The sequence below is a fragment of the Archocentrus centrarchus genome, unplaced genomic scaffold, assembly GCF_007364275.1.
Source record: "Archocentrus centrarchus isolate MPI-CPG fArcCen1 unplaced genomic scaffold, fArcCen1 scaffold_36_ctg1, whole genome shotgun sequence".
Lineage (NCBI taxonomy): Eukaryota > Metazoa > Chordata > Actinopteri > Cichliformes > Cichlidae > Archocentrus > Archocentrus centrarchus.
In genome coordinates, this window is record NW_022060263.1 from 606,204 (window position 1) to 633,694 (window position 27,491).

At 43.9% G+C, this 27,491-nt stretch overlaps 1 protein-coding gene across 1 annotated transcript in view; it reads right to left on the bottom strand.

Annotated features, from left to right (window-relative positions):
* cntnap5a (contactin associated protein family member 5a) overlaps window positions 1-27,491 on the bottom strand; it is a 190,279-nt gene that overhangs the window by 104,083 nt on the left and 58,705 nt on the right. Inside the window, exons 4-7 of the mRNA XM_030724387.1 lie at window positions 26,565-26,712; window positions 11,992-12,195; window positions 11,052-11,236; window positions 4,161-4,301 (exon numbers count right to left, since the gene is read on the bottom strand). Coding sequence (XP_030580247.1) covers window positions 4,161-4,301; window positions 11,052-11,236; window positions 11,992-12,195; window positions 26,565-26,712 — 678 coding nt within the window. The remainder of the gene's footprint in view (window positions 1-4,160; window positions 4,302-11,051; window positions 11,237-11,991; window positions 12,196-26,564; window positions 26,713-27,491) is intronic.

The following is a 27,491-nucleotide window of genomic DNA, read 5'->3' on the forward strand; positions in this document are numbered from 1 at the left end:
CACTGTAGCCAGCCTGAAAAAAGTCAGAGCTCTGTTGAGGTGAATATTCATTTAACTCCATCTAGTAGTGACTTCTTGAATTTCTTCAGAAATAAAATTTTAACCATTAGAGAAAAAAAATTATAACCATCTCACCGAGATTATTTGCATCTACATTCAATACTACTATTTGGACTCTTGCACCAATTGATCTTTGAGTTATTTCAAGAGTTACTTCCTCCAAGCCATCAATGCGACTGCTCAAAGAAGTCCTACAATTAATTGTTTCAATCTTAAATATGATCAATGTATGTCCATTAATGTGCTACTGTGTATGTACCACAGGCCTTTGAAGTGGCAGTAATTAAACCATTACTTAAAAGCCATCACTTGACCTTAGCTTGATCTTGGTTAATTATAGGCCAATCTCCAACCTTCCTTTTCTCTCAAAGACTCTTGAAAGAGTAGTTGTAAAACAGCTAACTGATCATCTGCAGAGGAACGGTTTATTTGGAGAGTTTCAGTCAGGTTTCAGAATTCATCACAGTACAGAAACAGCATTAGTGAAGGTTACAAATGATCTTCTTACAGCCTCTGACAGTGGACTCATCTCTGTGCTTGTCCTGTTGGACCTCAGTGCAGCTTTGACACTGTTGACCATAACATTTTATTAAGAAAATGCTGTAGATATTCAAGGTACTGAAATGCAGTGGTTTGAATGATATCTATTTAAAATACTCCCATCTGTTCATGTAACTGGGGAGTCTTCTTCACACACTAAGGTTAATTACAGAGTTCCACAAGGTTCCGTGCTAGGACCAATTCTATTTACATTATACATGCTTCCTTTAGGCAGTATTAATAGAAGGCATAGGCACTTCCGTTGTTATGCAGATGATACCCAGCTTTATCTATTCATGAAGCCAGATGACACTCACCAATTAATTAAATTGCAGGATTGCCTTAAAGGCATAAAGGTCTGGATGACCTCTAATTTCCTGCTTCTACATTCAGATAAAACTAAGGTTATTAGACTCACCCCTAAAGATCTTGGAAACATGGTGTCTAACCAGATACTTACTCTGGATGGTATTAACTTGGCCTCCAGTAACACTGTGAGGAATCATGGAGTTCTTCAGTGCAGAGGAAATATCCTGTCTCAGAGTGATGCCGAAAAACTAGTTTGTGCATTCATTACTTCTAGATTAGACTATTGTAATTCATTATTATCAGGCTGTCCCAAAAGCTCCATGAAAAACCTTCAACTGACCCAAAGTTGCAGCAAGATTTCTGACAGGGACTAGAAAGAGAGTACTTCTCTTCATTGGCTCCCTGTTAAATCCAGAACTGAAATTAAAATCCTTCTCCTCACCTACAAGGTCTTGAATAATCAGGCCCCAGCTTATCTCAAAGACCTCATACTGTAGTCCCATATCACCCCAACAGAGCACTCAGACTGCTGGCTTACTTGTGGTTCCTAGGATACTTAAGAGTAGAATGGGAGGCAGAGCCTTCAGCTTTCAGGCCCCTCTTCTGTGGAACCAGCTCCCAGCTTGGATTCAGGAGACAGAATCAGGTGACCCTGAACCCTCCATTAGTTACGCTGCAATAGGCCTAGGCTGCTGGGGGTTTCCCATGATGTTTCTTCTTCACTCACCTCTTTTCACTCTCTCTTATACACCACTCTGCATTTAATCATTAGTCATTATTAATCTTTCTCTTAAAAAAGGTGGCAGTAAATTTGGTGGGACCTGAAGAAAGTGTTGCTCGGAGATAGGACAGTACAGCGCACTCAACTAGTCAGTAGTTAAAACAGAACGGTTTGCTGCCACAACAGGCAGAATAAAAAAAAGCTCCAGAGCCGGGGTGTGGGATGTAAACAGTCAGTCACATGGAGCGATTCCAAAGATTCCAAAACAGATTGAAATTATCAGTAAAAGCTATGTTTTCTGAACCTATGAGCTCTGCAGGTATTCTGGAGCCAAGTGTTGAGGCTAAGGAGTGCGCTGAAGCATCCCGTCCAGAATGGGAAACTAATAAAAACAGACCTCCCACATTCTTTTAAGAGATTAAAAAGGTCTTTGAAGTCCATTTTAGTCAGCTCAGATGATTATTTGGCCCCACATGGACTAACACCTGTTAGATATTTGATGGGAGAAAACACAGCAGAGCATGGAGTTTATCCAGGATAACCAGGACTGTGGTTCCTGGGAAACAGTGTATGACTGCATTGAAGAAGTCAGTGTTTCTCACAACAGTCTCCCACTATTAAAGTGGTGATGTTCTTATGACAGAAAGGGGTATTATCCTTACTGTGTGTCCATAGTGCACTTGCTTGGCATGCTGCTCCTTGATCATCACCGCTCTTCTCAGCCTAGCTTCAACAACTCTTTCCATAGTGTCATGGTATGTCTCATCATCTTTATCCCTTTGTAGTTACTACAGCTCTGCACATCACCCTTGTTCTTGAAAATTGGTACCAGTACACTTAGTACACCTAGACATCTCCATATCTCCAGAGGTATAACATCTGGACCCACCACCTTTCAGCTCTTTATCCTCTTCATAGGTACCTTCACTTTCTCCTTACTAATTCTCAGCACTTCCTGATCCACTAACTGTGCTGCATCAGTCCTCCTCGCTCTCATTTTCTACATTCATCAGCTCCTCAAAGTACTCCTTCCATCTTCTCAACACAGTCTCTTCACTTCTTGTTTGCACAACTATACATTTTTGTCCTGCCTAGCCAATTTGTGCAAGTCCTTTTCTTCTTCCTTAGTGTCCAGTCTCACATACAACTCACTGTAAACCTTTATCACCTCCCTCTTTGCTGGATTCCTACCTTCCCAGTATTCCTGTCTATCCCATTTTTTTCTAATCTCTTCCTTTTAATACTTTCCTGTACTTCCTCATTCCACCACCAAATCTCCTCCCCTTCTTTCTTGTGTCCAGAGGATACACCAAATACTTTCTTGGAAGTTTCCCTCAGCACTACAGCTGTACTTTCCCAGTCATCTGGTAAATCTTCCTTACCACCCAGAGCCTTTCTTAACTCCTTCCTACACTGTGACAGCACTCTTCCTTCTATAATTTCCACCACTTAATCTTTGCCCCTGCCTTCACTCACTTCTTCTTCTTGATGTCCAAAGTCATTCTACAGAATACCAACCCATGCTGCCTAGCTACATTCTACCCTGCCGCCCCCCTTGCAGTCTCCTTTTTCTTTCAGATGCACCTTCTACAAAACATAAAGATATAGTCCACCTGTGTGTACCTTCATCCACTCTTATCACCCTCTGTTTCCACCTCTTGATAAAGCATGTGTTCACCACAGCCATTTCCATCCTTTTTGCAAAACCCACTACCATCTGCCCTTGTGCACTTCTTTTCTTAACACCATACTCTTCGTCACCTCTGTTTCCTTCACCCTTATGCCTACTGAAGTCTGCTCCAATTAGCAATCTCTCACCCCTGGGGACAGTCTCTACCACTTCATCCAACTTATATATAAATGTACAGTCAACCCACAGTTATTTATATATGACTGCTTCATAAAGTTGTCTGTCATTCCTGACAGAGACTCCACTCTATGCTGTCGCCTCACACTATTGCTAAACCAGACCATAGAATTACTGTACTGCAATATATGATTACCAAATTAAACCATTACATTTTCACTCTTCTCCTCTCGCCCACTTTCTTTTGCTCGCCTACACATGTACTCTTCGTGTATTTTTTCCTGTCTTTATAAATATCATTATATCAGCTTCCCTCCTTAATAGAGACAATCTGTGCTGTGAGGTTTTAAATGGCAAAGTGCTTTTTCAATTTTCTGAGTTTTCAAAGTAAATCCATCTCAGAAGAGAACCAGGCATGGCATCTGCAGGTATCTAAGAAGGTATCTGGAAACCTGAAAATGGTATTTGTAAGTACCAGTAAGGATCAATGAGTCAATACATTAGGTTATCACAGATGTATTGGATTGTAACTAAAGAAAAAAAAAAAAACTCAAGTATTACTTGGGGAAAAATGCATTGTCTCTTTTAATCTGACCCATGCTTTTCAGGACACATCTTCAAATGCATGCTCTACAGTATATGGGAACTTAATTCAGCTTGACACAAAACAGACCCACTAACAACACAATGTAGCATGGAAACTGTGAAAATGCAACTCACCACGCTGTGTATCTGCAGTTTGCGTCTCTTTGCCAGGTCTATGATATTGATTCCATTGTAGTAGAGGTTTTCCATGCAACCATGGAAGTTCTTCCTCAGAAAAGTACCTGGCTTACCAGGCAATGGGATACCGCCAAAACTCAGCTTTAATGGAGGAAAAACACAAGTGGTAAACACTTTATTATTGGATGCAGAAATTGAGTCAGCATAATCCAGTAAAAATTATGTAGTACATCCCTTTATACTTTTCAAGAAAAATTTTATCAAATTGAATTCACCCTTTGCTCTGTGTTAAACCATTAATTTAGTAAACTAGAGACTGAATACATAATGCACATGGTTACTGCATTAAAAATTAAGCCAGTTATTGTATTCAGTGAGAGAGGGTAACACCGACTCATTGTTTCCAAAAGAACACCAAACCATACCATATCATGGTCTTCACATATATACATGTATATACACTTATTTATATGGTGTGTATAGTTTCTACAACATGAGCTCTTAATGCCACAGCAGTTCAGAGAGGACCCTTTACTTTTTAAATACAAGGGTCCAACTGCATGATCCAGTTTTTTGTTTTTCTGTTTGTATGTTTGATGTTTGTTTGTTTTTAAATGGAAGAATAAACAGAATCCCAACCCCTCCCACACCTTTGAAATCACGAGGAACTCCAGCTACATGTCAGGCATCATCACCCGGCATCAGGGATTTTGTGGATGAAGCCACATACAGAAATCTGAAAAGCCTTCTCTAAAGGAGAAACACCAGATGAATGCCTGTTTTAAAATTATATTCTCACCAATAACCTTTGCATGTCCCCATACAGTTAGTGTGCATGCCGGATTTCTTAATTTTAAAGAAAAAAGGCACTAATTTCCAGATAGTGACAGAACCACTTTTTTTTTTTTTTTTTTTACAGCTACAATCAATTAGCTAACTACAAATAGTTAGCTAATTAATCCAGTGTTGGTTACAAATATATAAAATTTTAATGCTGACTTATAAGACAATATAAACTTGATGAGTATAATATCAGTGACATGTTGCTAAAAGCTACAGGTAAAGCCAGTGTTCTGAAATATGGAGTTATTAACAGTGACAGATTTACCTCCTCTTTGTTACTTAAAACAGCAGATTTAAGAAACAGGCAGTCAAAAAACTGCTGGTTTCAATTTTTAGCCAGCAAATATCCTATAATCGATCAACTACAGTTCCCCAAGTTGTATAGGATCACATTCTCATTCCTAGCATTCATTTCAATGTATCACTATGGGAATCTGTATCCCTGCATTCCTCAGAAGCATTTACCTCATTGCACCAATCCTGATTGGCTGGTGAGCTTGACAACCATGTGATGCAGAACCAGTCACCCTTAAGCAGCTTGTGCTACTATGCCAGTGTTGCCCACTTAGTGACTTTTGTCACTAGATTTAGCAACTTTTCAGACTCTCCTAGTGTCTTTTTTCAAAAAGCAGCAAATTTAACAACTTTTTCCGGAGACATCTGCAACTTTTGGAGATAGCCTGGAAATCCTCCATTGACATCCTGCTTTGTTTACGTACAGCATCTCTTCATATGCTTCAGTACACCCCCTTCTCTGTTGCTGGGTGCTAGCTGCCTTTTTGGTACACTTCATCCTGAGCCTGAGTCTTTAACATACACTGGAGCATCCTACCAAATAACCATGCAGTGACGTGCTTTCTTTGTACAGTTTAGCAAGCTAGCTAATACTCTCTGTCCTCCTTGATAGCAGGGGGAATGGAAAATCTAGAGCTTGACTGTGCATTTGTGGGAGCAAGATATTGAGTAAAGACACACTGAAGCATGGACACCGGCTGAAACGTGCTCGGCTCACATTTGAACCCCCCTAGTGAGAGCCCTGTATCGATCATGAATTGGGCACGTGCCAAGTTATCCTTTTAGGAAGAGATCCTTATCTACTGGAAGTGGATAAAGATGACGATAAGGATGAGCTCTTCATATCTGATGACAAAGAGGACAAGGATGAATTAAAAAAAATCATTATCCTCCCACCGCTGGGCTGACCACTTCTTGGGGTGAGGAGAGTACACCTCAAGCTCCCAAGCTTCACTTTCTCTGACCCTGCAACACACCTTTGCACACACTGTCTCAGGCCCACCTTCACTTTAAATTCCCCAATAACCAAAGCCCCAGCCAGCCCCCGTAACTAGCCAAGAAAGGGCCTGACTTAGTCAACGGCTTTGCCAGGACAACCCACACAGTCAGCAGGCCAGGTAGAAGAAGATGGCAGCCTTATGAACCCCCCCCACCCTCCCCACAGGATAAGAAGCTGGATGTTCCCTGTTCACCAGCCCTACCTAACTGCTATGTTCTGGAGTATGTGGCAGGGGTACCCCAAGCCCACTGACTCCCGTGGATGCATGTCATGCATATATGAAGCCTGCATGCATAAGCCATGAGCAAAAGAGTCTATTCTTGAGAACAGCAGGCTCTGGTCCTCTTTTAAGCAAACACTGTTGTTCTTATACAAAGCATGTCCCACTGTTGCATCCAGACCTACAGCTGTAGGTTTCAACTGTAGGTTTATATATTATATAGACCTGGGTTTCATAATAAACACCAAAAAGAGGAGTGTGTTGTCTACAGCATGATAAATAACTTGTCTGGGTTTATCCCTGGACACAATCTCCTTTATATTCCATATTCTATTATGGCATTGGTCATCAAAGTGGTCTGACTCGGCTGGCTACATGAGAGGTTTTCAGCGCTGAGTGGCTTCTCCTAGACTGAACCCCATACATTATGGCACACGGAGAATAACAGTGGCTGTTGAATGCAAGTTGGTGTTCTAGTTTTTCTGATACAAGGGGTGCCCGACCATGGGCATTATGTAGTTTCGGAAAGTGGTCACTATGGACGCGAGTCTGTCCAGCTGGGAAAATGTAGATGAAGGATGATCTTTGAGGGGTCTTTGGAGCTGCGCTCTGCAGCGGCCTCACATAAATTAAGTGAAGCTTCCTGTGCCCTGGAGAAACACTTTCTCCCATTTCTCCAGGGACATCATGACAACAGTGGTTTATAGCAACTGTTGGGGACACTGCGTTCACACCACTTGCACATGCTGGAGCAGCAATGTTATGTTATAAAGCAACTGGGCTGTTATGCCAGCAATGCACTGGCCGCTGGAGATATATCAGCTTCTGTGCAGGCAGCCACAGCAACTCCCACTCTGTAGGGATATGCTGTCCCACACAGTGGGAGATTTTCCACCCACATCTAAAACACCTAGTACTTTGGGCCTGGACAATGTGTCAGTCAGTTTAAATGCAGATGGCCTTCCTTAGACTGTCATTAACACAATTCAAAATGCTACGGCCATTTTTTTTTCTTTTTTTTTTCTCTTCCTGCTCTCGGTGGAGACGGACGCATTTTTTCTCTGCTCCCCAGCCTTCCCTATCTACCCCTGCTTTTTGCTGCTTCGCTGCTTAGAGCATCTCTTCACACATCCCCAAACTGGAAATTAAATTATGGATCTGGTCAGCTGGTCTCTCAACACTATTGATGGCCAAATTCTCATCATGAGGAAATTGGGAGAAGGGGAACCCTCTTTCCTCCGGTCGGACTACAGACCCGGCTGGCTATGTTATAGATTCCTGTGGGGATGGAAGATAATGTTCCTGGCTGCACTGTGTGGACGTGGCATTTATATTGATACCAGGATTATTCCCAAATTGGACCTGGGGATACCTGGTATCCGGGCAGCTGTTCAGGCCCTAGTAAGGCTGCCTATGAGGGATGCAGAAACAGTACGAACTCAATCAGACTCAGTAGAGCTGAATCGAAGTGGATTACATCTGGAGGAGTGTTGGAGTCTCTGTTCTGCATGGCGGAGTAGAACCAAATTCAAATTATTGGACTTCTGAGAGGTAACAGAAAACTGTAAGTCTGTCAGCAAATAGTTATGACAGCATGAACCAAAGCAGTTGCAGTATTTGGAGTTTGGCTCCCAGACGGCCTTGGATGCTGTCTGTCTAAATCGTCTCCTGGAGATGTTTGTAAACAGATGATCTTCAAACCCCCCCCCCCCCCCCCCCCCCCCCCCCTTCCCGTGTTGTGACCTGTATGAACTGGTATCCTGGCAACCAAGGCTGACTGTACCATCTTATCATGAACATCATCATGAACTGCTGGTCTGGAAGCTGTGTGACCATCACAGTATCCTGCTCGTCTCTGCTGGCAGCCCCTCCCCTACCCTCTCCAGGCTTTAAATGTGCTGCTGCTTTGCTGAGCTGTTTTTTGGAACCTCGTAAGGTGTTCATAATGAACACAGTACGAGATGATTTTTTTGAACCTACCTATCCCAGTGTTTCTCTTTCTGTTTTCCTGCTAAAGGTAGCGCCGGTAAAACGGCTGCATGACCTCAGACACCTGTCCCCCCTGTTTGTTTCTGTGTTTGTATTTCTTGGATGGGTGTTCTGTTAACTGTAATTTCCCCATTGTGGGACTAATAACGGTATTCGTAAATTCGTATCGTCCACCACGTCTCTTTACACCTGTAAATGGAGGGTGTTTGAGGACTGGTGTCAGTGACCGGTTGGTATGATTTTGTCATTCCTACAGGACCGCGTTGGCAAGCATGATGCCTTTTCCACATTGCTGAATGCAGATGACTTATATGTCAGTTGAAAGCTGACTGGTTGATGAGTAGGCCAAAATAGAGAAGGGAGCAACAGCAGAGTTCACCAGGAATGAGAGAAGAATGAAAAAAAATCATCAAATATAAAATAAATATAGCATGAGAAACACGGACGGTGGCTGCAGTGGTCACTTTTCATTGTAAAAAACAGTTTCACGTCAGCTCTTTGTGCATTATAACTCTGCTCTTCTCCATGGCTGGCTGCGGCCAAACAACAGCATAAGCAAGAGTAGCCTGCAAACCGACTGTATCATATTTTGTGTACTGCCTCGATCAACAACTCTCTGCAGGTAGAAGGGCAGACCGTGACAGCCTGCGGACTGTCTACAACCTTCCCCTGCTCAAGCATAAAACAGGCATAAGATAGTTGGTTCATGTGCACCTATTATCTTCATCTGGTTGCACATGGTCTGTTCTGTTCGTGTTTTGTATGCTTATTTGGACAGATTTAAGAGTTTTCAGAAAAATGGCCAGCTTTTGAATTTTTAGGCTGGCCCTCATAAGGGAATGCCAATCACAAAGACACGGCTTCACACTGGATTGTGGAGGCAATTGTTTTTGGCTATATGAGTCAGGAGGGCCAGCAAACACACTCCACTGGGGTGTCAATCCAGGACATCTATGCAGTAGCAAGCTGGTCCTCATGCCTCACTTTTGTCCGGTTCTACAGAATGGACATCTCCAGTGTAGCACAAGCAATACTGAGCTAATTGGATAAAGGGGCTACTTGCTAATTGCTGGTGATTGCTTGAGATAAACTGATTGCTTGTCTGGCAATACAGGAGTCTTCCTATCCCATAGTGAGAGATTGAAAGAAATGCTAGGTATAAGAACTTTTTATTTTGAATTCAATTCAATTTCAATTCAATTTTATTTATATAGTGCCGAATTACAACAAACACCCACCTCAAGACCCTACAATAATTACAGAGAAAACCCAACTGTCAGAACGACCCCCCATGAGCAGCATTTGGTGACAGTGGGAAGGAAAAACTCCCTTTTAACAGGAAGAAACCTCCAGCAGAACCAGGCTCAGGGAGGGGCACTCATCTGCTGTGACCGGTTGGGGTTATTTGCGTAACCCTGGTTAGCAGAGTAGAATGCGTGAGACATCTCACCAGTCAGAGCCTTGTTGGGACAAAACAAGAAGAGGCTATCTTGAATATTGACAGCATAGTAGTGCAAGCTACTTAAGGGTGGCTGGTTCTGCCCAACATGGCCACCAGCCAGTCAGGATTGGTGTACTCAGGTGCTTTCCCATAGTGACAGATTTCACTCATACTATTCTGGGAACCAGGGTAAGTAACTTTTCATTTGAAAAGACGAATATTGGAAACAACTTTCAATACAAATTGGATAGGTCTGATAAGTTACTAGAAATGTTAAACATGCTGAGGGCATATTGCATAATATTTTCTGTTCATGAATGACTTAATGTGTTTACAGTAAATAAAATTACAATCAATTAACTCATTCCAGTCTGGCAGTCCCAGTACTAGGGCACAGTTGTCTCCACAGCTCTCAATATGCTACAGTGATGAGACCCACTAGTACTATTACAGTATGACTAAAAGGAAAGCAGCACTGTTGCACTTTATTTCTGGAACATCAAATTTGGTAGTGCTGCACTTGAGATTTTTTAAAACACACTCAATAGCATTAGTATTTACTGGGTCACTTTCACAAGGCTGTTGTTCACTTTTGAATTTTAATATTGATAAGGCTGAAATATATTTTCTGGAGTTTTTCTGATCTCAATCTGGCCTTGTAGTGAATTTCAAAATTCTCCCATGTGTCTCTTATCCAAAGAGGCCAAGGTTGTACAGTTTGGCCTCACAATCGGGAAGTTTTTACTGACTGAATCCTGAATGGAAAAAAATAGCCAAGGTCTTTTGGGGTTAAAGCAAAATGGCCATGTTTCCACAGTATACAATGCAGAGCCACACAATGTTAAATGCTGTGTAAAGGTCTTCAGAGGCTGCCAGCATTCTTGGCAGTCAGCTATTCATTTGAGAAATCAAAAATTACCCATCTGCTACTTGTTTCTTTCCCCTTTTCAAATCATTATTGCAAAGCATACCCCTGTCAGGACTTACATAGACTAGACTGTTTACCACAGTGCTGCAAGGCACACCATTAACACAGTTCATCAGTGTTTTAACTGATTGCTTTTTAACCTCCCTTTTTGTAATTTAATCAACCCACGGACTCACCTCGTAGTCCACTTCCAGTGAGTTTCCTTCCCCTTTGGTTTGGAAGCGCTGTGTGTGGGAATCCACTGTGAGGTTAACCTGCTTGTTGAAGCGCTCTATATAAACAGAGTGCCAGTGCTGGTCATCCAGCAGACTGCCCACAGTGACAGCAACACGACGGCTGCTGAACCTCGGCCTGCTATCATCTTTAAAAACACAAAGTTAAGACCAAGAGGACAGTGAGCAGCCACGTCTTCCACAACAAAACTGGGCAGAGAGGAAAAGCACAGGTGTGGAAAGTATAAAGAAACCCACACTCAACTTTTTTCACACAGATCTAGAATTACAAAATAGTACATTGGTAGGAATGTACTGCTTTTGTTTTGTTTTACTGTTTATTAACTAAAATAATCACACATGCTGGTTTATATCTTTCAATATGGTAAATGGACTAGTTCTTATATAGCGCTTTTCTACTCAGATATGAGCACTCAAAGCGCTTACACAACACGTTCACATTTACCCCATGCACACGCATTCATACAAGCACTTCCATGATTAATTAATTAAGCTAAGTGCTTTAATCATCTAACATTCACTCACATTCATACTCCGACGGAACGGTCGGAGAGCAACTTGGGGTTAAGTATCATGCCCAAGGATACATTGGCACGCAGCCTGCAGTAGCCAGGAATTGAACCACTGACCTTCCAATCAGTAGGTGACCTGCTCTACCTACTGAGCTACAGCCACCCCAAACAGCTTGCTTGGAAAACAACACAATGTCACTCTCAGTGAAGTTATTATACCTTCAGATTTAGCAATTTGAATACTGTATATGCACACATCCTCCAAAATACACCTTCTATAAAGGCCTACATATCCCCTTAGTCATACTCAATCTCTGACTTAATTTCTCGCAAATCTTCATCTCACAACAGACTAGAAAAATAGAGATCACCTAAGTTGAGGTAGAGGTCCAGTGCTCCTCGATGAAGCTCCAGAGTGATGTAATCTCCTCTCTGCCCCTCTCCATGCAGTAAAACGCCCTCAGCCTGATGGCTTTTGAAGCGCAGAGCGATCACATCCTTTACCGTTGACATGGACTTCTGGTTGAACCGATACAGCAATGAGCTTCTGCCATCAAAGTCTGCCACATAGGATTCTACAAGAAAACGATAAACTCTTAAATCAGTATTACATCCAGTACTCTAAATAAACAGCAAAACAGCACTTGAAGTGTGCCAAATGACTATTTGTTTGGTTGTCTTAGCTCATGTGTTCTCTGCATGTTAAAAATGATACTGTCATACTTTCAGCATAAACTGGCAGACTCAGACAACTGATGAGTGGTTTAGAAGTTTTATTGAGCATTGAAAGAGTAATCAAAGACAGGGAATTGACTTGGGATGAAATTATCTCAACTGGTACAGAGCAGGAGGGTCTGCAGAAGGAGAGAGAAGACATTAATAATGGCCAGAGAGGGACTGGAGATTTCTGATGTGATTTTAGCTTCACTTCTCACACCTTACTTGTTATTTTCCAGAGCAGTGGCTTTGGAGGGGCAGGCAGCTATCCAGAAAAAGAGAGTGGCTCAGTGGAGAATTGGGCAGGCAGGTGAGATAGTGGTAAGTCCTTGCTGTAGTTGCTGTAATCCATTTGAGATTTTTGAGTGAGACCAACTGTACTCTTCAGACTCAATAAAGAGCAGGTAAGTACTGTTGGAAGCGACACGTGGACTTCTGGAAGGAAACATCATTGCGGTGACAATGATATGGCAGAAAACAACAGCACCAGCTGGTGCATAATTAGCATGGATTGATCAGACAATGCACAGCAGGTGCCTGAGTGCAAGCCCAGGAAAGGACAACCTCTCTGGGTAGAGCCAAGACAAATCACTGGCCCACTTCTCCTCCTTAGAGGAAAGAGAAAGAAGGAGAAAAGAGAGAGAGAAAGAAAGCAAATAGGAAAAAAAAAAAATCCCAAGGCTACCCAAACTATAACAGATACATTTTCAAATATGATGAATATATAATAGATGGATGGATATAATAGCACGCACGACAAACAGGAAGTCGGCCATCTTGAATTGAAATTTTGAAAATGCTAAGTCAGCGTTTTTACACACTTCACATTTGAACAAACTCGCCCTAGGGCGTTGAACTGAATGAGAGCAAAATTCGCCAGGATCATCTAGCCGATGGGGCGTCAAAAGTTGTCGAAGGTGTTATAGAATATTACACGGCATTGCTGTAGCAATGCACCAAATTTTGCATTAATTTTTGTGTCTCGAAGCAAAACGTTTTATGCAATCATTTGCACATGCTTTGTCCAATTTGCCTCAAATTTTAATCACTTTTGTACTCACCAATCCATAACTGGGGAATTGTGGCTTTTGGAGCATTAACGCTCCCTACAGATGCAAACAAAAATTTGTATGAAGGTCAAAAAAATGTAAAATTTTGTAGCAACATTCTGTACATCATCCCAATCGAAAAAGTCAATGACACCCCTATTGTATTTTTTAAGACGTTGCCATGTTAATTTCCCAAATACCCCACTTGGGAAAAAAATGGCATTTCTGCAATACCTGAACCACCCTGAACAAAAAACCTTAAGACATAAATATGGAAATCTTAAAGACATTGCCATGTCAATACCTGAAATGCCCCATTTTATTCCAATGGGAAATCCTGATAATTCTGTAATAGAAAAATTACCATTTAGATTCTCTTAAATACATGATATTTGGTACAAACATTCTCTATGTCAACCAGATGATGACTGCCATGGTGATGACAAAAATGTCCCATTTTATTCCTATGGGTAGCCAATACATCCACTGCAGTATTTCACATATGGTAGTTATTTAAAGGGCTAAAACTTGAACCTTTGGTAAAGATGGGTTAAATTCGGCACCTGCACCTGGGTGGCAGCTGGCGAGGGTCTATTATCACCGCTTACGACTATATTTTGTGTTGTACCTTGTCAATCTCTAGTTGCGATAGCAGCTGCTTCTTGTGGATGTTGGAACACTGAGCTACGAGTTGTTTTGATGTCAGTCTGGATGTTGGGTGTTGAAGAATCAATAGGTCCCACATCCTTTTCATTTAACCCCTTTCACTGGGGATACATGTCAAGTAGCACTCCAACAGTTCCCAAATCTCATTTCATGTCCACTTACGCCGTATTCTATTTCCAGTAGCCCATGTATCGTCATTATGCGTCATTATGCCAGTATGGTTCCTCAACCCTGACACAGACCTTCTTAATCTGCACAACATCTGAGTCAGTATGGCTTCAATCATCCCGTCCATCCATCCATCCATCCATCCATCCTCTTCTGCTTATCCTGTTGAGGGTCGCAGGGGGGCTGGAGCCTATCCCAGCTGTCATAGGGTGAGAGGCAGGTATACCCGTACAGGTCACCACAGGGAGAACACACAAACTCCACACAAAAAGGCCCAGGCCAAGGTGGATTGAACCCAGGCCTTCTTGCTATTGGGCAACAGTGATAACCACCACGCCACTGTGCTGCCCTGGTTTCAATCATATATCTCATATTTTGAGGTAGGCTTGAGTAGATATATGTATTCCACATTTACTGTGATCATTTTGTGGGTACTGTTCTCCATTTTTGGTTCTCCATTTTTAGTTAGTCACTAGTAATAGTAGTAATGCTTTACTGAATTTTGTAGATAGGCCTATAGTAACTTGTGGATATTGGCTCAATTGGTCTGTGACCATTTGTGCTGTGGGGACAACAGATCACTTGTGGTTGGGATTACGGTTGACTACCTCCAGCGGGTAAAGACACAAAGCAGGCTGCGTGACTTCCCACAAGACTGGAATGTGATATCTATATCTTTAACATTCCAGTCCCTAGACAAGCCATGGAGACAGGAACAGCTTAAAGGTTGTTTACAATTCACTAGTCTCTGTCTTTAAATCACCATACTCCAGGTTCAATAGTTCACACTCCTGCTTACTCTGAGATCAAGAACATATACATTTTATACAAAACATGTCCTGAGAGGTCATACAAGGTTTATTTCCTTAAGTAAACACTTCTCTCTTCATATAACAACTTCTGCAACAATTCATAAAAGCATGATAATTATAATTAGCAAAGCAACTACTTTTCTAACCGGTACCAAGGTATGCTGAATGCCAGAGGAGCCTGACCTGAAAGATAAAATCAAGGCTAAGCTGGAAACCTGGACCCCCCCTTGGCCGATTACCAAGACTGCTTTTGTGTAAAGCGCTTTGAGTGCTCAAAATAGAGTAGAAAAGCGCTTTCACTGGGGTTGCATGTCTAGTAGCATTCCAACAGTAGTAAGACCAACTAGTCCATTTACTACGTAAGATTAAGATTAAGATTAAGATAGTGTTTATTTGTCACATGCACAGTTATACACAGTACAATGCACAGTGAAATGTATTTTGTACCTGCAACCATATATACACACACATATAAATAAGAAGAATGAAAAAAAAAAAAAAAAAAAAGTAATTCACACTATACACTATACTCTATATACTATACACTATACACACTTTTTAAATTATAATATTTACATTGTGCAATAATGGTCCAGTTAGGGCTCAGAGTTGAGCAGACGGATGGCTTGTGGGTAAAAACTCTTCTTCAACCTTTCAGTCTTAGCCCTCAGGCAGCGGTAACGCCGGCCTGATGGGAGCAGGGAGAAGAGAGAGTGTCCGGGGTGGCTGGGCTGTTTTAGGATCTTCATGGCCCTCAGCCTGCACTGCTTGGTGTAAATGTCCTGCAGGTTGGGGAGGGTGGTTCTGATGGTCCGTTCAGCTGAACGAACCACCCTTTTTAGGGCCATGAAGTCCTGCTTGGTGCAGTTTCCCATCCAGGTGGTGATGCTCCCACGCATGATGCTCTCGATGGTGCAGGTGTAAAAGTTCCTGAGCACCTTGAGTGGGAGCTTGAAGTCTCTCAGCCGCCTGAGGAGGTAGAGACGCTGTCTGGCCTTCTTCACAGTGATGTTTATGTGATGAGTCCAGGACAGGTCCTGTGAGATGGTCACTCCCAGGTATTTGAAAGTGTCCACTCTTTCCACCTCAGCACCACTGATGACAAGTGGATGGTAGTCCCTCTGCTGCTTCCTGCTGAAGTCCACGATCAGTTCCTTTGTTTTGCTGACGTTGAGCAGGAGGTGGTTCTCCTGGCACCAGTTCTCCAGGCGGGAGACCTCTCTCCTGTAGGCTGTCTCCTCATTGTGAGAGATTAGTCCCACAACAGCAGTGTCGTCAGCAAACTTGATGATGACGTTGGACTCTGACGTGGCCTCGCAGTCATGGGTGTACAGTGAGTACAGCAGAGGGCTGAGCACACAGCCTTGGGGGGATCCAGTGTTGAGGGGGAGGGAGGATGAGGTGAGGTGACCCACTCGTACCACCTGTGGTCTGCTGGTCAGGAAGCTGTGAAGCTGTGAACCCACCTGCACAGGGATGGGCCCAGGCCAAGGTCCAGCAGCTTAGAGACCAGCCTGGAGGGAACTATGGTGTTGAATGCTGAGCTGTAATCTACAAACAGCACTCTCACATAGTTCCCCTTACCAGTGTCTATGTGTGAAAGGGTCTTGTGGAGGAGGAAGGATATGGCATCATCTGTGGATCTGTCTGGCCGGTATGCAAACTGTAGTGGGTCGAGGGTGGTGGGCAGTGAGGAGGTGATGAATGTCTTGATGAGTCTCTCAAAACACTTCATCACCACAGAGGTGAGTGCTATGGGCCTGAAGTCATTGGGGCTGCTGGGGTGTGGTTTCTTTGGGACAGGGACTATGATGGACTTTTTAAAGCAGGTGGGAATCACACACAGTTTCAGTGAGAGGTTGAATATCACTGTAAACACAGGTGCCAGCTGGTCAGCGCAGGTCTTAAGGACACGTCCACTAATACCGTCTGGTCCAGCCGCTTTCCTGGTGTTTACACGTCTAAACGCCCTCCTCACGTCGCGCTCCGTCACAGTGAGTGTCTCCGCCCCTCCGGCCGGGAGCGCAGCGGGCTGTCGGCTTCCCGACTCAAAGCGCGCAAAGAAGATGTTGAGTTCATCAGCCAGAGATGTCTGCGGCCGTAGCGATGTTTAGCCTCTTTCACCGCTCTGCGGACGTTGTATGATGCAACCTTGTAGTCCTCCATGTTCCCAGAGGCGAGGCCGGAGTTGTAGGCAACGGTGCGGGACCTCAGGGCGTCGCGGACAGATTTATCCACCCACGGCTTCTGGTTGGGAAAAGTCCTGATGGTCCTCCTAAGTGAAGTGTCTTCAACAACTTTCCCAATAAATCCCACAACAGTTTCCGTAAACTCCTCGATGTCTCCGCCCGCGCTGCTGCGAAACATGTCCCAGTCGGTTGAATCCAACGCACCCTGCAGAGCGGCCTCTGTTTGATCAGACCACCGTGTCACTTCTCTCACAGCAGGGGGTTCCTGCCTGAGCCGTTGTTTGTATTTCGGCATGAGAAGGACAGAGGTGTGGTCAGACTTCCCAAAAGGCGGAAGAGGCTTTGCTTTGTAGCCATCTTTGAATGGAGAATAGCAGTGGTCTAGGGTCCTCTCTCCTCTGGTGGGGCAGTCGATGTGTTGAATAAACTCCGGTATTACCTTTTTCAAGTTTGCACTGTTAAAGTCCCCGGCTACGATGAGAGCCGCATCACGCTGGTTAGCCTGATAGGTGGAAATCGCCTCATGTAGCTCGGATAGTGCAGTGTTTGTGTCCGCCTGAGGTGGAATATAGACGGCGCTGAAGATGACCGAAGTGAACTCGCGGGGCAGGTAGTGGGGACGGCATTTCAGGGTTAGGAACTCCAGGTTAGGTGAACATGATTGTTTCAGAAGGACAACATTCCTACTGTCACACCAGTTGTTATTAATCATTAGGCACACACCTCCTCCTCTTGATTTTCCAGACTCACTCGTTCTGTCCGTGCGATGAACACTGAAGAACTCCGACGGCTGTACGGCGTGGTCCGGTATGAGGGGGGTCAGCCATGTCTCCGTGAGACAGATGATGTTGCAGTCCCTTATGTCCCTCTGAAACTGTATCCTGGCCCTGAGTTCGTCCAGCTTGTTATCCAGTGACTGGACATTAGCCAACAGGATGCTCGGCAGTGGCGTTTGGTGCGCTCTGCGCCTCAGCCTCTCTCTTACGCCGGCTCTTTTCCCTCGGGGCCTTGTCCGTGACCTGGGTCCTTTGTTTGAGCTGGCCCACTGGAAACGCAGTATTTCCTGAGGCCAAGTCGGGTCGGGAGAAAAAGGTGTCAGAATACAGCCAGAGTGCTGTATTCTGATATTAAAAAGAGTCTGTCTGTCATACGTGATATGACACAGAGCAGGCGGAATTATAAAGTCCAAAATTAGAGCTAAACCTAATATATACAAACAAAGCGTAGGAGCAGGTACGACGGCTGCTGACCTCACCGGCGCCATCTTGAAAGATCGTGAAGCACCCTCTGAAAGTCTACGGCACAATGGACAATCCCTACTTCACCCATCACTGAAACCAACCAGTATACCATGTCAACAGTGAGCCTTGAGATGCTTGGGGATAAGATAACAAGCCACAAGGAGCAGTACCCCCCTTGGAAAAGAATAATAGAGGCTAAGATCAAGGCAAGGAGGGAAGTTAGCCAGCTATCAGAGCTGTAGAAAGGTGTGATGAAGAAAGGGGTGTCTAAGCTGTCCATACCGGAGGCCTTAGAGACTGCCAAGCAAAGACTTACAGCATTGCCTAACTACTTGAAGACCAGAAGCCAGGAAAATAATCCAGATGTTCTCTACTGAACCATCCAGGGTATACTTTCAGTGGCGGGGAACAATATGAGAACAGGCCTCTGCACAGCATGTACCACTGGCAGATAGAAGAAATGGTTGATATAGAAAACTCTTACTAATGGCTGAACAAAACTGGACTGAAAGAAAGCACAGAGGCACTAATCGTGGCAGCACAGGAACATACTAAGCACAAGATCGATAGAGGCTGGGGTCTACCACACCAGGGAAGATCCCTGTGTAGAGGTGCCCCTGAGGCAATCTAGCCAATAACAGCAGGGTGCAAAATTTGTAGCAGGCAGGGCATACATCGAACGCCATAACCAAGGGCAGGCATAGTATACAGGAACATCTGTAAGATAAGATAAGATAGATAAGATAGTGTTTATTTGTCACATGCACAGTTATACACAGTACAATGCACAGTGAAATGTATTTTGTACCTGCAACCTTATATACACACACATATAAATAAGAATAAAAATTAAAAAAAAGTAATTCACACTATACACTATACTCTATATACTATACACTATACACACTTTTATAAATTATAATATTTACATTGTGCAATAATGGTCCAGTTAGGGCTCAGAGTTGAGCAGACGGATGGCTTGTGGGTAAAAACTCTTCTTCAACCTTTCAGTCTTAGCCCTCAGGCAGCGGTAACGCCGGCCTGATGGGAGCAGGGAGAAGAGAGAGTGTCCGGGGTGGCTGGGCTGTTTTAGGATCTTCATGGCCCTCAGCCTGCACTGCTTGGTGTAAATGTCCTGCAGGTTGGGGAGGGTGGTTCTGATGGTCCGTTCAGCTGAACGAACCACCCTTTTTAGGGCCATGAAGTCCTGCTTGGTGCAGTTTCCCATCCAGGTGGTGATGCTCCCACGCATGATGCTCTCGATGGTGCAGGTGTAAAAGTTCCTGAGCACCTTGAGTGGGAGCTTGAAGTCTCTCAGCCGCCTGAGGAGGTAGAGACGCTGTCTGGCCTTCTTCACAGTGATGTTTATGTGATGAGTCCAGGACAGGTCCTGTGAGATGGTCACTCCCAGGTATTTGAAGGTGTCCACTCTTTCCACCTCAGCACCACTGATGACAAGTGGATGGTAGTCCCTCTGCTGCTTCCTGCTGAAGTCCACGATCAGTTCCTTTGTTTTGCTGACGTTGAGCAGGAGGTGGTTCTCCTGGCACCAGTTCTCCAGGCAGGAGACCTCTCTCCTGTAGGCTGTCTCCTCATTGTGAGAGATTAGTCCCACAACAGCAGTGTCGTCAGCAAACTTGATGATGACGTTGGACTCTGACGTGGCCTCGCAGTCATGGGTGTACAGTGAGTACAGCAGAGGGCTGAGCACACAGCCTTGGGGGGATCCAGTGTTGAGGGTGAGGGAGGATGAGGTGAGGTGACCCACTCGTACCACCTGTGGTCTGCTGGTCAGGAAGCTGTGAACCCACCTGCACAGGGATGGGCCCAGGCCCAGGTCCAGCAGCTTAGAGACCAGCCTGGAGGGAACTATGGTGTTGAATGCTGAGCTGTAATCTACAAACAGCACTCTCAGATAGTTCCCCTTACCAGTGTCTATGTGTGAAAGGGTCTTGTGGAGGAGGAAGGATATGGCGTCATCTGTGGATCTGTCTGGCCGGTATGCAAACTGTAGTGGGTCGAGGGTGGTGGGCAGTGAGGAGGTGATGAATGTCTTGATGAGTCTCTCAAAACACTTCATCACCACAGAGGTGAGTGCTATGGGCCTGAAGTCATTGGGGCTGCTGGGGTGTGGTTTCTTTGGGACAGGGACTATGATGGACTTTTTAAAGCAGGTGGGAATCACACACAGTTTCAGTGAGAGGTTGAATATCAGTGTAAACACAGGTGCCAGCTGGTCAGCGCAGGTCTTAAGGACACGTCCGCTAATACCGTCTGGTCCAGCCGCTTTCCTGGTGTTTACACGTCTAAACGCCCTCCTCACGTCGCGCTCCATCACAGTGAGTGTCTCCGCCCCTCCGGCCGGGAGCGCCGCGGGCTGTCGGCTTCCCGACTCAAAGCGCGCAAAGAAGATGTTGAGTTCATCAGCCAGAGAAGCGTCGGCACTCACCGGGGGTGTGTGTGGTGCTTTGTAGTCCGTGATGGTGCGTAGTCCCTGCCACAGTCCCCTGGGGTCAGACTGTTGTAGTTGCTGTTCCAGTCTGCGGCCGTAGCGATGTTTTGCCTCTTTCACCGCTCTGCGGACGTTGTATGATGCAACCTTGTAGTCCTCCATGTTCCCAGAGGCGAGGCCGGAGTTGTAGGCAACGGTGCGGGACCTCAGGGCGTCGCGGACAGATTTATCCACCCACGGCTTCTGGTTGGGAAAAGTCCTGATGGTCCTCCTAAGTGAAGTGTCTTCAACAACTTTCCCAATAAATCCCACAACAGTTTCCGTAAACTCCTCGATGTCTCCGCCCGCGCTGCTGCGAAACATGTCCCAGTCGGTTGAATCCAACGCACCCTGCAGAGCGGCCTCTGTTTGATCAGACCACCGTGTCACTTCTCTCACAGCAGGGGGTTCCTGCCTGAGCCGTTGTTTGTATTTCGGCATGAGAAGGACAGAGGTGTGGTCAGACTTCCCAAAAGGCGGAAGAGGCTTTGCTTTGTAGCCATCTTTGAATGCAGAGTAGCAGTGGTCTAGGGTCCTCTCTCCTCTGGTGGGGCAGTCGATGTGTTGAATCAACTCCGGTATCAGCTTTTTCAAGTTTGCACTGTTAAAGTCCCCGGCTACGATGAGAGCCGCATCACGCTGGTTAGCCTGATAGGTGGAAATAGCCTCATGTAGCTCGGATAGTGCAGTGTTTGTGTCCGCCTGAGGTGGAATATAGACGCGCTGAAGATGACCGAAGTGAACTCGCGGGGCAGGTAGTGGGGACGGCATTTCAGGGTTAGGAGCTCCAGGTTAGGTGAACATGATTGTTTCAGAAGGACAACATTCCTACTGTCACACCAGTTGTTATTAATCATTAGGCACACACCTCCTCCTCTTGATTTTCCAGACTCACTCGTTCTGTCCGTGCGATGAACACTGAAGAACTCCGACGGCTGTACGGCGTGGTCCGGTATGAGGGGAGTCAGCCATGTCTCCGTGAGACAGATGATGTTGCAGTCCCTTATGTCCCTCTGAAACTGTATCCTGGCCCTGAGTTTGTCCAGCTTGTTATCCAGTGACTGGACATTAGCCAACAGGATGCTCGGCAGTGGCGTTTGGTGCGCTCTGCGCCTCAGCCTCTCTCTTACGCCGGCTCTTTTTCCTCGGGGCCTTGTCCGTGACCTGGGTGCTCCGCGTCCTTTGTTTGAGCTGGCCCACTGGAAACGCTGGATCTCCCGAGGCCGGGTCGGGAGAAAAAGGTGTCAGAATACAGCCAGAGTGCTTTATTCTGATATTAAAAAGAGTCTGTCTGTCATACGTGATATGACACAGAGCAGGCGGAATTATAAAGTCCAAAATTAGAGCTAAACCTAATATATACAAACAAAGCGTAGGAGCAGGTACGACGGCTGCTGACCTCACCGGCGCCATCTTGGATCATGAATGATTGTGTCCCACTTGTTCTGTGCAGTGTGGCCTGGAAGTCCCAAGGTCAAAATGGGATATGGGTGGTTGAGAATGACCAAGTTAAGATCCCGTGGGACTTCCAGATATAAACGGACAAAGAGGTGATGGTCAACCAATTGGACATAGTAGTGGTGGACAAGCAGAGGAGGAACCCTGTAGTGATAGATGTTAGATTGTATGTTAGATTCAACTCATTGTCATTGTGCGCACAAGGCACACAATGAAATGATCGTTCCAGATCACTCATCCAGAGACGAGCATCTGCGGTCATGCAGCCAGAGACTGGCGCTACCAGAAGGTGAAGGCAACAGTAGTCCCTGTGGCAATTGGAACACTTGCAGTCATTGAGTTGATCATGAACTCCTCTTTAGACAAAAGTATTCCAGAGTCAGATGTGAAAGCATCTGTCTAACAGCTAAAGCTTGGCCAATATTGGGTCATGCAACAGGACAATGATCCCAAGCACACCAGCAAATCTAAAACAAAATGGCTGAAAAAGAAAAGACTCAAGATGTTGCAATGGCCCAGTCAAAGTCCAGACCTCAAGCAGACTGAAATGCTGCATAAATAATTTAAGAGAACAGTGCATAAATGAATGACTGGAAACCTCAATAAACTGAAGCAATGTTGCAAAGAAGAGTGGGCCAGAATTTCCCCACAATGATCTGAGAAACTGATAAAGTCACAGAAAATTATTACTTTAAGTTACTGCTGCTAAAGGTGGTTCTGCAAGCTATTTAATCACGGGGTGTGCTTACCTTTTCACACACTGATTATACACTGATCCTGTGATTGTCCACTGCTGTCATTCATGTTGTCTAAAACACTTGTGAGTGGTCAGTAAGACTGGAAAAATGCTTTATAATTGTGAGCCACTGTATTATTATTTAGGCAAGTTTACCAGTGCATTAACTTCTGTCAAGCTTGTAGAAAACTGTTGATTTGTCTTCTCCTAATAATCTGGCTATCTCTCTGATGTATTTGTTTGTTTGTTTTTCAGCTTGATGGATGTTGATATTTCATAGAAATAGCTTCCAAATGCAAATGCCACAGCTGAAATGACTTCCACAACATTTGAATGCTTAGCTTATAAAGAAATAAAACTGTCCACAACTGCCCCTGAAATAGTTTGGGAGTGAACTGTTAAATTACATTTCAGCCCGTGTATAAAAATGGTTACAATTGCCCAATCATTACTGCAATATTTATAGAGTCTGTGCTTCAAGTGCATTGATTGTTCTTCTTCAAATCTACAGTGGAGGCAAAAACTGTAACAATAATAAAAAAAAAGTGTCACTATCCAAAATTTTCCATACCACCTACAGTAACTGTAAATATTTAGTGAGCATGGAAGTAATGAAGCACGATGGTTACAACATGGCTGTGCTATGCAGTATTACAGAAAGTGATAAAGCACATGAAAAAGTGACCTTTGTATGCCATTTAGCACAATTCAGTATAATATAAAGTCACCACAATATACCAGAATAATCCATGCAGAACATAAACTGCACAGTCAAGTTTCACACCATATTTCACAGCAGAAAAAACATTAATGTTAATGATGGCTGGAATTATGGAATTATTTACAACTACACTTTTCCTGTTTTAATAAACTATACCAGCATGAAAAACTGCAGGAAATACAAAGTGTCTTAGTGTTAGTGCTTGTTGTGTTGGAACACTATGCTCCACTATGCTTCATTGCTCCTTGGCGTTGATTCGCCAAGTCCCTGGAGGTCTGCTGGAGGAAAGGAACACCATTTTTACAGAAGATCTATTCAAAATCTTCTATAGATCTTGAATGAAGTTGAGATCTGGGGACAAGGGGAAAAAAGTGGACCTAAATCGTGCCAGCAAAATGGAAGGTTTGGGTCCAAAAATGCATGTTTTTGGTCCACAAGGCCCCCCCATTCTATTCCTGCCCCTCCAACAGAACCACTTTCTCACAGGAGTCAAAGGTTCAGGTTTCAGCTTTAATTTGTACTGCGCTGTATGAGGCAGTTGCTTCTCCAGCATTAATGCACTTCAGTACTGTGAGGTGGTTGGGCATCATAAAACTGTTCACCGTGACCTGTTCTGATGGCGTTCTACTGTGCAGTAATTCACTGGCTCATCTAGTTAGTGCTGCCTCACAACGTGTGGGCGAGGTGTGCCAGTGAATTCCCATTTCATGTGTTTTATTGTGTGACTGCTCAAAATCAAAAAAAACTTACTAATTCAGCTTTGCTTCTTATAACAATCACAATTCATTATTATTTTGCTACCAAGTCTTTTAAAGGCTGTTACTCCAAAGCAATGATTAGATATCAATAATACCAGTAATGAACATGATGCCCTTGTGGTTTTCTATCCAGACCCATTCACATGTGTTGTCTTGGAATAAGCCATTATGGGCTGATGCAGCTAAAAAGCTGCAATTTTCACATTTGCTCCCAGGGGTGATGCAGCCATACTCTAACTTCATGTTGTGAACAGGTTAAAATGTTACAGGGTTTTTGTCCGATGAAAACCACACAGAGAGGCTAAAGTAAAAACAGCAGAATAACCTTAGATTTTATGCTTAGTCTTACTTTTTGTTTTGCTTTTTTTTGCCTATCTTGATAACTGTTTAGATGTTGCAGATACAGATGTTTTCTTGGGTACCCGTGTAAGTGCAGTGCTAAGTTTAATGATATTTGGATGAGCAATTTTTTTTTTTTTTTTTTAATTTTGCCTATAAGTCATTTTTGGGGTGTAGAACAGATTTATAGTTTGTGTGCAATACACAGGCCAATTTGATCTTAACAGACCTGAACACAAATTTTCTAAGAAATTCTAAATCTCAGAGGTAGGTGAGTAATGAAGTACAAATACTTTGTTACTTCACTTACATAGAATTTTGGGGTATCTGTACCACTATAGGAGATGGACCTACTATGACCTACTATGATGTCACCAATTGGTTTGTGAGGTTTCCCGTGTCACCATCCTGGGTGCAAAAAACATGTATGTGACAAGGGGCTGGTCTAAAACTGACTGATAAGTCCTTAGCCAACAAGCAAGTGGAAAATATTATGGCTAATCCTCTATTTTGAAACATGGTATGACCAAGATTTACAAAATTGATTTAAGTTTTTCTTCAGTATTATCCAAAATACGTGACTGAGCCCATAAGATCATCAGGAAATGTTTACAGAGTTTAAGTAAAAAAGCTGTTTTCCTATAGGCACTTCTGCATAATCTGTCAGATCAGGAAACTATGTATATGATCTATATTTTACTATTTATGCCTTTCATTAGACCCTCAGGTGGGTCAGGTCTGGCCCTACATTTGAGAAACCTAGAGTGACTGCTGCTTTCTCAGCTCCATTGTCTGGTTTGTAAAGACTTTTATTCACATTCTTGTATTCCAAGGTCTCTACGTTTAACCACGGCTTAATGCCAAAACCTTCCCCTATCACACATACACATTAAGTAAATATATCTGCATAGTGGTCCTCTTTTTAAACGAGTAGCTTAAAAATAGTCTCCATGTAATATGTTTAGGGAACTTCTGTAAATTTAAGCTACAGAGACAGGGATCCTCTCTCCTCAAACTGGCACTGCACTACTGACCTTAAAGAAAATGTCATAGGCAAGTCAAATTTTGAATTTGGTGCGCATGCGCGGAAATGTGCATGCTGCCCGTTACAGCGCTCCGTTTATCGAATTTTTATTTCAACTGTCCCACTTGTGTTAATATGAATAGAAGTGATAACATTGGTAGCAGGATTAAAAGCAGACCAAAGCTGCATAGGGGGAAGTTTTAAATCATCATGAGGTTTATATACCTTTGAAATTTAGTATTAGTTTGGAGTCTTCTGGCTTTTTCCCATTAGTTTGTACAGTACATAGACCCCAAAACTCAATAAAGTGTTTTCACATTTTTGAACCTATTGTTCCTTCTAAAATGGAAAAATTCACAATAATGCTACTTGCATTAGTAAAAAGAATACACCAACAATCCAGCATCATCAATGTGGCAGCATTTGTCTGAAGTGTCACTCTCCATAAAGAGTGTAGCCATAAAGCCAGGTGCATAAATAAACAAATCAATCCATGTAGCGTGACTAGAGAGGGCTGATATGTAGACTCAGTGCTTTGAAACTGTGGGATTAACTGCAGGGTGAATGTTACTCACTGTAGGAGCACCCGTACACCTCCACCCTGAGGCCCATCCAGCCACTGGGGTTCCAGTCAAGAGGGACAAACCGCAGGAAGCGTGTTCTCACTGGGTATGACAGCTTGTTCTGGACGACGGCCTCCGAGTTCCCATTCCCAACAAACCTCTGCAGGATCAGACAGAAAAGACTACGGTTGAAATGGCAACATAAATATGATGTAGAACAAATCCCAGAGAGTCTGCTGAGTGATAGTACACGACCTCATGTCCACTTAGGATAGTAATATTTTCACCAGGGCACAGAAAAGTCCATCTTTTAACTGCATATTTGAAATACAAAACAGAATAAAAATCCAAATTCTTGAGTGGCCCCAACAGTGAGAAAGTGCTGACTAGGATACACCAAGGGCAACATCTTCTTCCTATCCTTCAACAATTTATTTGATCTAAAGTGATAAGAATCATTGGTGCGCCATGTGAGACTGAGATAAAATGACCACCAAGGCAGCCAGAGGTAAAATAAGGGCTCTCATATTGTGTTTTCCCCCTGCAGAGCCAAAAACAAAAACCTCTCAGTGCATGTGAGATGTCATTCTTTTTCTTTCCCTCCCCTCCCCTACTTTCCGTCTGCTCCAGACAATGCCAGGGGACGTGAACAGAGAAACTGAGAGAGTGAAAGATGGAGACTGAAACAGAGACAAACAACCCCTTCTCTCAAATGACTGATCACCAACATCGTCATAACCGATTCGAGGCAGATGACACATCAAATCAATAAGTACAATAAAGAACCGAAAAGAAAGATCATTGACAGGGGAGCTCCAGGCTTTGGTGGATAGTTCTGTACAATCAGAAGAGGCCAATCATTCAGCTTTCCACAACAACAGAAACACGTCAACCTGTGGCACAAATGAGTGTCCGATGCCTAGCATCGCACAGCAGAGG